This window comes from Chaetodon auriga, chromosome 22, assembly GCF_051107435.1.
Source record: "Chaetodon auriga isolate fChaAug3 chromosome 22, fChaAug3.hap1, whole genome shotgun sequence".
Taxonomy (NCBI): domain Eukaryota; kingdom Metazoa; phylum Chordata; class Actinopteri; order Chaetodontiformes; family Chaetodontidae; genus Chaetodon; species Chaetodon auriga.
Genome location: NC_135095.1, coordinates 11,378,467 through 11,390,894, shown reverse-complemented (window position 1 = coordinate 11,390,894; position 12,428 = coordinate 11,378,467). Strand labels below are relative to the sequence as shown.

Below are 12,428 nucleotides of genomic sequence, written 5' to 3'. Positions count from 1 at the left end.
AGGCCCTAAAATACCTTAAAACCACTTCTGGCTGTCACGTGAGCGGTTTTCCTGACGGCAGATGCACATGATATTACACATTTGTGTGACAGAGCAAAGTTAAAGCTCAAACCAGTCAATCTGTATGTAACGGGAACACAGTGGTCGAGGAGGGGGAGAAAGAGAGTTCAAGAGAGATGGATGGGACGAATGAGAGGCTCACAGCAGGGTCTGAAAGCAACCAGCTAATTTGAGCAAACACTGAGGTCAGACTAATCTACCACACGAGAGACATGTCACCCTAACATCCCTTAAATTAAGAGTATAGATGCAGCATTTTTCTAACAACGTATTATTGTACAATGACAGTTCAAGCTAATCTACAGCACTGGCTCAGCCCACACAATTTAAACCTCCTGCGTACAGTCAGTTCAGCCCTTACTACAAAATATTTTATCAACATGGTAACTATGAAGAGGCAAGATACTGTCTACATATTCAGTAAAGGAGGCAGGGACGGCCAAGGCTGAGGTGTTTTTTCTCATTTTGCGCTAATTATTGTACAAATAATTTCATTTTCTGTCTCTGTGTGGTTGTTTACACATTTCAGCTGTGACAAAAAACTGTGCTGCATCAGCATGAGCAATACAAGCTGTTTGATTAACAATCCTTTCATTCACTGTCATCCAGCAGAACAAATCACTGGCATTGGTGCAGTACACTGACTTTGTCACTTGTTTCCATGTACAATGGCAGCAGGCTGGAATTGCAAAGGAAATCTACTTTCAGACACCTGTGTGGCCCATATTCCTCATCTTTCTGACTCTCCCTTCCTCTGTGGTTCTCACCACCACTGTGGCCCCAGCTTGGGTTGAAGATTGTGAACCTACAGGGGTGGAGAACAGGGCAGGTAGGCTGGCCCTCCGCTGCCTGGCCCTGGGCAGAGAGGGGGCAGAGTGAAGCGGTAGGACTGTCTCCAGGGCTTTGGAGAGGCGCCCAGCGAATGTGTCCCTCTCGGCTGCGAGAGGCATGCAGGGGGAGGTGGTGGTGTAGGAGGATGAGGAGGACAAGTCTGGAGGAGGGGTGGAGGGCTGCTTTGGAGGAACAGCCGGGGGCGGAGGAGCATGGGAAAACGAGTAGGAGGACGGGGGGACGCAAACAGACATGCTACGACTTCGACGACGGCGCGACGCAGGCTGCAGGCCAGGGAGGGGTGATGGAGGAGGGTGGGACCGACATGAAAAACAAACACAAGAAATTAAAAACACAAAACATATAAAACAGCAGTGAAACAACAAAAGGGCACACGTATGAAAACTAAGAGAAGAAGACAAAAAAAATCAATTATATGGTGAAAATCTTACAAAATTAAAAGTGATTGTCAGTTTTACATTAAAGAAAAACATATTTTCATAACCAGAACAAGATTATAGCATCTAAGTTAACAGGATTTAGAGGAAAACTCAATCTGGAAAGGGAAGATCATTACACCAGTGATGCTCCAACAACAGCACAAACAGCAAAATAACACAAAGAAATACACAAGAACTTGTGAACAAATGCAGTAAGAACAAATGAAAGACAGAACAATGGCAAAAGAAATGGAAACAGTACAGTAAATTCAAAACAAAGCAAAAAAAGAAATTAACTCAACCTGAAACAAAAGAATGATTCATATTTAACAAAGTAGTTAATTAATAAGATAAAATGTTTGTCTGCACAGAGGACGTGACCTCTGATGAGGACATGAGCCTACTGAGAAACGCTACAATACTAAAAATAAACCAAAACCACCATTAAATTATTCAATCAATCAGCCTACAAACTGAACGATCGTCCAGCTGGACAGCAGATCAGTCAGCGCGGCTGCTGCTAAACTGGAAGTCAGACAACATTTACAGCCAAAAGGTCACCAGATGGAAAAGTCTACGGTGGGAAATTAAACAAGAACTGCTCGCGCTCCATTAGTAGGTACTTATAAGGTGGCCTTCGGTTTGGAATGCGACTCATCTGGTGCCGTAAGGCTGCTCAAAGGTCAACAATTGAGGATTATGGGTAAAACAGCAAGTATGCTCAGCAAACATTCCCTGAGTGAGCGAAGGAAGGAAGCTCAATAAAAATCATGAGCCACAGGAGAGAAGTAAGAAACCGTGCTCAGGCATCGCTGTGAAGATATACGACACATCAGGAGTCAATAAGAGGAAACGGAGTAAAAGCTGCTTTCTTCTACTTGTACGAGTAATTGTACTGTAGTAGTAGTAGTTTTCTGTTTTCTGGCTGAAATGCACTCCAGCTCTTCAAATGCTCTAAGTCTCACTCTAAGTCTCTCCTGTGACAAATGCAAAATAATGTGAATAAACAGGAACATGTGGAGTTTCATCTTCAAACTTATCTCTAATATTTGCTTCTGCATGAACAAAATAAAAAGCTTTTTTTTTTTTGTTTGTTTGGGGGGGGGTGGGGGGGGGGTGTTCATGCATTTCCAATGTAGAAAACAAGTTCAAAACATGAAAACAAAAGAGATCTAGAGCATAATGACTGCAACAAAAAGAATAGTGACTGAATAAACAACAGATGCATCGACTAGATGAGAGAGTGTATAGAACAACATGGTTTTCAGCACACAGAGGAGGAGAAAGAAAGAAGGAACTGAGGGATAAAATGACAGGAGTGAGGGACAGCTGGAGAGAGAGAGCGACTCTGAGATGAAACAACAGAAAATAAAGGGCTGAGAACAGATATCAGACACTAACTGACTGATTGTCTAAGTCGAGCTCTAGTTCTCATCGTCTTCGGGTCATCTCCACGTAAAACAACCCGCCGCTCAACAAAAACCCACGATTCCCAGCCGACTCGCAAACACTGCAAACTTCACTCCAACTCACTCCCAAAACACAACGCGGTGCTCACTCCAGACATTTTCAGCACACCTGTGAGCGGCGCTGCTACGCATGCATAAACTGGATGACAACAGCACTCACCATTGGCTGCGGCGGCTGGGCGTAGCCCGGGTGCTGCTGCTGCTGCTGCTGCTGCGTGGTAGCAGAGGGGGCGGAGGGGTAGGGGGATTGGGGCTGGGAAGGGGGCTGGGTGGAGTGGGGGCAGCTGTACGACATGGTCAGCTGACCCAGGTGGGGGGAGTCTGAGGAGAAAACTGAGGAGCCCTGGCCGCTGTCCAAACCTCCTTCAGCTGAGAGACAGACAGAAAGAGGAGGGTCAACCATCATCCTGTCTCTCCTCATCTCCTGCATCTACTACAGTCTAACTGAGTCCATTATTTACAACAGAGAAGCTAGTTTGGCTGCTGGTTTGATCAGCCACAGTGGAGCACAGGTTGTTTATAAAGGCCACATCAATTTTAATGGCATACAATTACAGGAAGGAAGAATTAATAGCTCCAGCGTGCACCACATTTGAAGGATGACTCAACAATGGCCGCCCCTGATTTGCAGGAAGACGGTGACAATATGATACTGAAACAACCCTCTAGGCTCGAGATGATGAAGATCGTGTCTCCCCAGCAAATACTTTGTTATACATGCAGCAATGCATCACATGTATATGAGTACATGCATATCGACTGTATCTCCTGTTTGAAGCTTGTCTTACATGTGTGTGAGATGCCGGTCTGCTGATAGTGAAGCTGTTGCTGCTCCACCTCAGTCTCCTCTGCATCCGCCTACAGACGAACAAACAGAAAGAAAAGTATAAAAAAAAAAAAAAAAAGAAAAACCTCACATTTTTCTTGAGACAAGGCTCCCACTGCTCCAGCATCATTAAATCATGCTACCTGGCTGACAAACCTGTGTGTGTGAAGGTTTTAGTGCCTCTTGTTGATGCTGCTGCTGCTGCTGCTGCTGTTGTTGTTGTTGTTGTTGTTGTTGTTGTTGTTGTTGTTGTTGTTGTTGTTGTTGTTGGTGCTGTTGTTGTTGCTGCAGCTGCTGCTGCTGCTGCTGCTCAGTCTCCAGTTTTCTCTTCTCCTGTTCCTCTCGTACCAGTTGCCTCTGTTCTCTCTTTCTCCGGATCAGAGACACGCGGTCCTTGATAGCCTTGGCCATGGTCTTATGGTCACCCTCAGCGACGTAGCCAGACTCGACCTGTGGAGTTCAGTGGAGCCACATGGATGCTTTTCTTAGCAAACAGGCGTAGAAACTCAACTTGATTTGTCTCTTTGCATGTCTTCTTACCAAATATTCATTTCTATCCGATATCCTTCCTCTTAGCTTTTCTCTCCTGCCTAAATCCATCACTTCCTCCCACCATTCATACCTCCATCTGCCATTACTGTACATACCATTTCCTGGGCCACATCTTCAGGGACGTCCTTGTTCAGGTCAAAGGAGAACTCGATGGCTTCGTTATCTTTGTATTTGCCTGCAAACAAGTTACAAATGGATGGTCAGGCAACTTTAGTCGCACAGTGATAGCAGCTCGCTCTGTACAAAGAGACAAAAGCTAAAGTGACACAGAGCCTCAAAGAAGCAGAGAGCATCTCAATAACCACAGATGGGTGGACTTCAGCAGCTACTCAGAGCTAGACTACAGTCACGCTGTTCTGACGATTACTTATTTATTAGATTATAAAAGGGCTGCTACTGACTGCTGCACTGTTACACATGATTCAATCATTCATTGCCAAAGACATGATCGGCTGCTTTTATTTTATTTTATGAAAGAAGAAAAGCAGAAGCACATTAAGTAAAAAAATGACGTATACACGAATTTATTAATAAAGGACAGGCATTTTTCTTTCTTTGTTTTTAAATATCGCAATCATATCGTGGCCTTAATATCGAAGTATTTCCAGGTTGTGATATCGTTACATCCCTAATTGACAAAAATATTTTTTTACCTTTGAGCTTCTTGACGTCTTCTATCCTGAGCCAGAGTTTGATGGCGATCATTTCCCCATCATCCTCCTCGGCCAGTTCAACCCTGACCCCTGTGTCCTCCTGGAAGAACGCGTGGTTCAACAGGATCTTTATAGCATACCTAGAAGAACAAGAGACAAAGACATGGATATGAAACAGAGGATGCACATCTTGATACTAATTTAATATTTTTGTTCAAGCCCAGTGAAGCCTTGTGAGCTGGTGTCCAGCTGATAGGCTAACAGGACAGACATGGTACTTCATTTATCTGCTGGGAATCACATGTTGGCATTTAGCCCTGGGACAGCGTTCCACGTATATTTCACATTGTGCCATTCAGTTTGTGAGCTGGGACCTTCTGTTGGTTCTTAGAAAAGGAAAAAAACAACCAGATGACTGTTCTTCACAGAGAGACAGAGGAATAAGGCGAGGGAGGACGAGAAGACAAACAAGGAAAGTGCAAGAGAGGGAGAAGGTTCAGGTTTGGGTAAGTTTTAAAGCTGAAAGCCAGAGGGTAACAAATGATTTGGCAGAGCCACAGCACGGGCCGAGAGAGAGAGAACAGGGCTCTTCTTATTTCTGACCGAGGAGCTGTGAATCAGAACAGGATTAAGTGAAGTCACACAGATTCTCCACTACGCCCAGCAATGTTTGCCATCACACATCAGAGGGTGCAATGGTGAGACTGTGATTAATTAATACAAAAAGAAAGAGACTGAATCAAAATGTTGTCTATGAATCTCACAGAGTTATGAGAGAGTCCAGAGGGCAACGAAAAATCCAAAGATGGAACAAAATATCAACAATCCTGGGTTTAACTTTGATAGTTTGTGTGTGCGCGAGTGGGTGTGTGTGTGTGTGTGCAAGAGAGTGTGTGTGTGTGTGTGTGTGTGTGTGTGTGTGTGTGTGTGTGTGTGTGTGTGTGTGTGTGTGTGTGTGTGTGTGTGTGTGTGTGTGTCTCACCTCTCATCCTTGTTGGTTCTGATGCAGCCCTCTATAATTTCCTTCACCTCAGGAATGGCTACCTTGTCAAAACTGCCAGGCTTCACTCCCTGCACACAGAAAGAAGAGCAGTTAGGACGAGGAACTCCACAGACCCACACACAAACACACACACACACACACACACACACACACACACACACAACTAATCATTCTTCAGAAGAGGAAAATAAGAAAAACAGGACAAATAAAATAAGAAAAAAACATTGAATATGCAACAAATTGCTAAGACTTAACTGTCAAATCCCCATTATACACTGCAGGATTAACTGACGCTAATTAAATTAAACTGAATTACGTCTGTGAAATACCCGTTCAGCAATTCAAATTTATGAGCCATGCAAATAGGATGTTCGACATTTGACAGACAGAGGTCCCACAGCAACAGAGACCGTCCAGGGTTTATTCCCACATGAACGCGGATATCCTCTCAGGAGTAAATAATGAACGACAGCTGCTCAGAGCCAATGCAGACAACTAGAGTCCATTTTGATGGATAACACTAATAAAAGGCCTCAGGAGGGACCCATTCTAAAGTCTGGCACGACGCAAAGGCACCTCAGAGGCCTAATATCTGGAAAAGCCAACATTGTTTGCAGATGCGGAAAAAAGAAAACAGTTAAAAGACGACATATGATGCACAAAATGTAGGGTTCTCCAGTTTTGGCACGTACAAGTAACTAAGAACAAAGACCCTCTAAAGGCCCATCACATTTTAGGTCCACCATTCAGCGCTGAACAGAAGTTGAGCCACACAGCTCGCCAGACGGCATCTTAATGACCAGCCCATGAACGCTGTCAATGGAGGAGCACAACAGAGACCGAAGCAATGACAAGCACGAAAGAGGCTGAAGCTAAATCCTGAAGAGAAAAAAAGGTGGCAAAAGAGACATGAAAACACTGCATCCTCTCCAAGTGACGATGGAGCACGCTACTGTGTGATACCTCAATAAACTTTATGGGCAATAATCAACCAGCTGCTTGTTCAGTGTAAAGCCTCCTCGCCCAGTAGACTCGACCTAAAATGCAGCTGCTGACAGATGTTTCCTCGTATCGCACATAATACTGTGTATCCTGTACAAATGCACAAATAAACTCACAAAGATGAGCACAGAATGGAAGCAATAGGTTTAAAAAGGCAGGAGGAACAGGCTGAATACTCGACTGATGAAGTCACTTACCTGGAAACCACTGAGACCAGCAGACTAGAGACTGACTGACTGACTGACTGACTGACTGACTGACTGACGGACTGACTGACGTCTTGGGACTAGTTTTGTCTATCTGACTGTTGATCTCAACTTGTTTTGTGCCAGCTAACAACCACCTCCTTCTGCCCTCTTCCCTTCCTCCTTTCTTTCTTTCTTCACTCTCTTGGTCTGTTTCTTTCCTTCAACCCCCCCAAGTCCACTATTACATAACAACCTCCCCAATCTCTCCCTCACTCTCTCACACACACACACACACACACACACACTGAGACGTTTTGAGAGTCCAGGGCCAGACAGACTCCGGACTGATGGAGGAGGTAATGGTATTAAGTCTGACAGAGAAAGGGAGGATGAAGGAGGAGAGAGGGAGAGAGAGAAAGCACAGTTTCAATTCAACAAGGCTGATTGGAGGTCAGGAATGTTCCACAAGGTACATCAACAACATTTGTGTGTCCAGATATACAAGATGAGCCATAAAGTGCATCCTCCTGCTGCCTTACAGTGATACAAAATAATACAAAGAGCCTCAAAACCATGTTTTGACCAATGTCAGTGGTTTCATACCCATTTTTAAGCACATTTAGAGGCCTGAAGAGTTGAAGCTATCCAATGATTAACAAGAAGAAAAGATGAGAAGAATTAATTAATAATTAAATGTCCAGAAATGGCACAATGGACAAAAGAAGCTCCTGAGAACCAGTGACCTGTTCGTGTCCTAATAAGCTTAATAACTCATCTTCAATGACCTGCTGCAGAAAAGAGGCTGTAAGCATGGACATCTGTAAGCATGCTCCAGTTAAAGTCACATTTTCTGTTTCTGAAGCTGCAGTTTGAACATATGAGGGTTTAACTGGTGTTTCTAACTTCTCCAGGACTGACAAAGGGAGAAACAGAGGGTGGAAAGCTGTAAGGACGGATTAGGCAGCGAAATGAAAGGAAGCAGGTGACTCGGGCACCCTGGGGTTGTCACAAGGCCGTGTGTGCGTGTGTGTGCGTGTGTGTGCTGCGCGTGACAATAACAAATACAGACAAGTGAAGTTGGTTGTTTGACTACATGATTTGCTGAGTGCATAGAACGAGCTGAGAGGCATAATGCCCTCTCGCTGTCAGCGTGTGAGATTAACCGAAGCACATGCACACGAGCAAGAGCGGCGAAGGCTGAGGTCAGGACGGTCATCAATACGGCTCCATCAAACTGAGGGTGTGATTTCAGCTTCGTGTGAGCGAGAGGAGAGACTAGAGAAAGAGACAGATGGACATATGGATTGAAATATACGATCTGAATTGAACTGAGAGAAAGATAGACAGACAGGCAGACAGACAGAGGACAATTCTTTGCTCTAACAGCGATGGTTTGAGGGAGGGAGCCAATCTTAATCCTAATCCCTTCCATTTGAATTTGCCTGCCGATGGCCACTGAAAACATTTTATCGATTCCATTAATGAGCTGAAAATCTGAACAAACCGAATATACATGAAGGCATTTAAGATGTAAATATATAGGAACAAATCCTGTCCTTGTGACTACAATTATCTAAAACAGAAAATGGAGCACACCAGTCTTCATTTGCAGTTTACATATTAGAAAAATCCTCTCACTGCTGCCAGAGTGTGTCTAAAGTTACCATCAAATTTTAACGTTAGGCTTCAGCAGAGGTAACAGCAGCACTGAGGGAGATGCTGCGTGCTTCCATAAGCTATAAACAGCATTTCTGTACTAATACCAGCCAGATATTTAAGGATAATGGTGGTAAGCCTCCTTTAGTTTGAAATAAATGTTCTTGCAAGAAATTGTATTGAACGAAGTAAAAACGTGCCCACGTTGTTTGCGCTGGTGCTTCAGCGACATGAAGATTTAAAGTGAATTGAAATAAAAGATGCAGAGACAACAGCGATAATGGAGGGTCGAGAGGAGGGAGGGAGGGAGGGAGGGAGGGAGAGAGGGGGAGAGAGAGAGAGAGATTTCTAGTAAATTCCTCTGGTCCATTAACCATCACTGTCAGCCTGCACAAAGCTGAACTCAGTCCCGTGAGGAGAGCAGGGAGACAGATCTCATCTGCCTGTGTGTGTGTGTGTGTGCGTGTGTGTGTGTGTGTGTGTGTGTGTGTGTGTGTGTGTGTGCTGGGGTGATGACCTCAGAGGCACTCAACTTAAAACAGCCTCTGATTGCATCTGTTGTCCTCTCCTCCGTCTGTGTTTTGGTCTCGTTTTGTGTTTTCCAGCCAACTGTCATCTCAATTTCAGCAAATTTTGGACATGCGACAAAAACTAAAAGGGAAGAGGAGGCTTCTCAATCTGATGCATTTTTATTTTCCTCATTTCAAGCCATGTAAGAAACTTGATTTCATCTTTAGCGGCGACCAGCTGTAGCTCTGTGGCTCAGTTGGTCAGTCAGTCCACACCCGTTGGCGGCCACAGTTTCCACAATGGGAGGCTGACATTCGGCATTTGGGGTGTGTGAATGCGGGGATGCATGCATGCTCCTACGTGGTTGCAGCTATTGCACATTTGCGCTTGTTTCATTTTATTCAAGACGTTTTCCTCATACACATCTCTTATTTCTCTGCTTTTACTTCCTTTAAAGTCCCATACTCAAGGAAGAAGAACAAGAACAACCTTCTTTGAGGTAACACTTTTTCACCTGATATGACTAGTGTTGCTCTCTAGCGGTGGTAACCGTTTTTTGTTTTTTTTTAACTTTTGCAAGACAGAGCAGGAGAGAGAGGTGAGGAGGGAGGGCGAATCAGCGAGAGAGACTAATGAGTGCAAAAACACAGTCATATGACTGGATCTGCTGCAGCTCATGCCAAACTTATTAATACAGTCAGTAAACAAGTATGGGGTAGTGGCAGAGGGCGCCGCAGGGAGGAGGATGGAGATTAGAGACTGTTAGATACAACACACAAATGTCAGCCCAGAGTCTCAAATCACTCACAGCTGAGGCATTCAAAAGAAATAGTTTCGCTCTTTCTGCCGCGGACACACCGAGCAGGAGACGCAGACTTACACTGGTAACCCGCCTGTAGATCTGGGCGGCGTTTTGACATTCGGAGTAGGGGTACTCTGAGGTAGCCATCTCCAGCATGCACATCCCGAAGGCGTACACGTCGACAGATTCATCGTACTTCTCCTCGTACATCTCTGGAGCCATGAACTCTGGGGTTCCTGAGGAAAAACAAAAAGCTGAGCTCGTACGCTGTGCTGGGAATTTAACATCATATCAAACTCAGCTGTAGTACTGTAGTGTAATACTGCGTGTCATCGCTGCCCCAGAAGCAGCCGACATAATAACTGCTTTGAGTATTTTTTCTGCGTGTGTGAATGGTATTTGTGCATTTCTCATAAGCCATAACTGACACTTACGGGTAACACATACTAGCCTTATTGTGTGTTTGCATGCATATTCGTGCAAAGTTGCGGATTTCTGCAAGTGTCCAAATACTTGGTCTACCTAATTGCTACAAAGCAGCTGTGAGATTTCCAAAACACTCTCGCCTCAAGTGCATGGGAATATGAGCGTTCGTGTACGTACGTGTGTGGCAGAAAATGTGTGAATACCAGAAAACTTGTGGTTAACTGCACAACTAGACTACTGCCAAGTTATTATATGGAGCGCAGAAGACACTCTTTGCTCCACTTGAATGTGTGTGTGTGTTAAGTGGGTATTATATGCAGAGTGTGTGTTTGGTGTGTTTGGTGTGTGTGTGTGTGTGTGTGTGTGTGTGTGTGTGTGTGTGTGTGCAGCCAGCACATCTCCAGACAGCTTAATCCTAGCTTACTAGCGGACTGCATTTCACTTTTCAAATGCCTGCGGTTTGCTTTTACAACCATTTTCGAAGCAGTAAAATGAATCTACAGTAGGCGTGTGTAGTGGTGCAGAAAGTGTGTGCGTTCATATCTTACACGAGATAGCGTGTGTGTGTGTGTAAAGGGCACAACAAATGCATAACTTTATGTCAAGTATGTGTGCATGCCAGAGATAGGGGATTTGCGTATCTGTGGACATGAATTTTCCTACCTATGACACTCTTGGCGAAGGAGGCCCTCTTCAGCGTGGCTAAACCCAGGTCCCCTATCTTCACCGAGCCCGTGGGCCCCGTGATGAAGATGTTGTCGCATTTCAGGTCCCTGTGAATGATGGGAGGGGCTCTGGTGTGCAGGAAGTGGAGGCCTTTCAGGATCTGTCTGCACCACGAACGCAGAACCTTGATTTTCATCACCTTGAAGCGCTTCAGGTAGCTGCAGGATGGAAAGATCACACACAGGAGAGCGCGTCATTCGACACAGCACGATGGTTCGACCACGCAGCAGCTTTTCAACAGCATGTATCTCCTTCAAGTGGCAATGACTGCTAACTGGCTCAGACACGCAAGAACAAAGCCGCCCTCGTATGCATCTCATATCTTATCACACGTAGCACCAATTTAGCGAGGTTGAGGCGTACTCAGGTGACTCTTTGAACTGTTTTGAATGTATTCCACATTAATGTTATTGTAGGAAACCATCCACGGGGGAATTAATTGTTCCAAAGCAGGCACGAAGAGGCGGGCGAATAGCTGGATAAGAGCGACGGAAACATGGATAATGCTTCAATTAAAGATGAAAGCTTACCAACCAAAGTGGATTACCGTCAGACAATTCCAGCTCAAAGACACGCATCATAAATACTCACGCAAACATGAGAGCGCGCACTAAAACACACGCTGACAGAGAATCTGGTGAATGACAGTTGCAAAGTCAATGAACAGCCAGTACTCCTGAGCTCTGTCTTTGTTCAGGAGTTGTTGCAGAGTGATATTATATTGAATTTATTTGACCTTTTCGTGGAAATTTGTCATCTTCAGCATTTTGAAACAGCAGCAGCCATGCTGTTAGTGAGGCTTCTAAGTGGGAGTTGTTCATTGCCTTTGAGTTATACGACTCTGGAACCCATCCCAGCATGCACTGGGTGGAATCCATTGACATGTCTCCAGGCCATCACAGAGCGAACACAGATCCACACCTGTAGGTGATCTGGAGCCGCAAGTCCACCTGGTTTGTATGTCTCTGGAATGTGGGAGGAAAGTGGAGGAAACCCCACAGGATTTGAGGCAGACCGGGAAAGGACTTTCAGTTTTACTCCAAGAAGGTCCACTACAGTGTTTCCACACTGATTAGCAGATTTTAGTCGAATAACTTAAACACGCAGTCGCTGTTATTTTCATTGATTAAATTAGATGCAATTACTCGATGAAAATGCTTCCGTCTCTCCAAGAGCTCTGAGAACTCATCCAAAATTCATCTGACTGTGACTCCTGATTAGCTCATTTAAAATCAATGCTTGAATTCCAAACAGCCTTTCCCATTTTCTATTTTCGGCTGGGGG

The 12,428-nt window shown here is 44.8% G+C and overlaps 1 protein-coding gene across 11 annotated transcripts in view; it reads right to left on the bottom strand.

The window, feature by feature from the left end:
- The window catches only part of wnk1b (WNK lysine deficient protein kinase 1b), an 85,681-nt gene that overhangs the window by 28,148 nt on the left and 45,105 nt on the right, over window positions 1-12,428 (bottom strand). For all 11 annotated transcript variants that reach the window (XR_013075856.1, XM_076722245.1, XM_076722247.1 and 8 more), the window contains exons 4-11: window positions 11,082-11,302; window positions 10,071-10,228; window positions 5,814-5,902; window positions 4,832-4,971; window positions 4,274-4,353; window positions 3,783-4,076; window positions 3,589-3,658; window positions 2,961-3,169 (exon numbers count right to left, since the gene is read on the bottom strand). Coding sequence is in view for 10 of the 11 variants with exons in the window: in XM_076722245.1 (XP_076578360.1) it covers window positions 2,961-3,169; window positions 3,589-3,658; window positions 3,783-4,076; window positions 4,274-4,353; window positions 4,832-4,971; window positions 5,814-5,902; window positions 10,071-10,228; window positions 11,082-11,302 (1,261 nt within the window). In the remaining variant the exon portion in view is untranslated. The remainder of the gene's footprint in view (window positions 1-2,960; window positions 3,170-3,588; window positions 3,659-3,782; window positions 4,077-4,273; window positions 4,354-4,831; window positions 4,972-5,813; window positions 5,903-10,070; window positions 10,229-11,081; window positions 11,303-12,428) is intronic.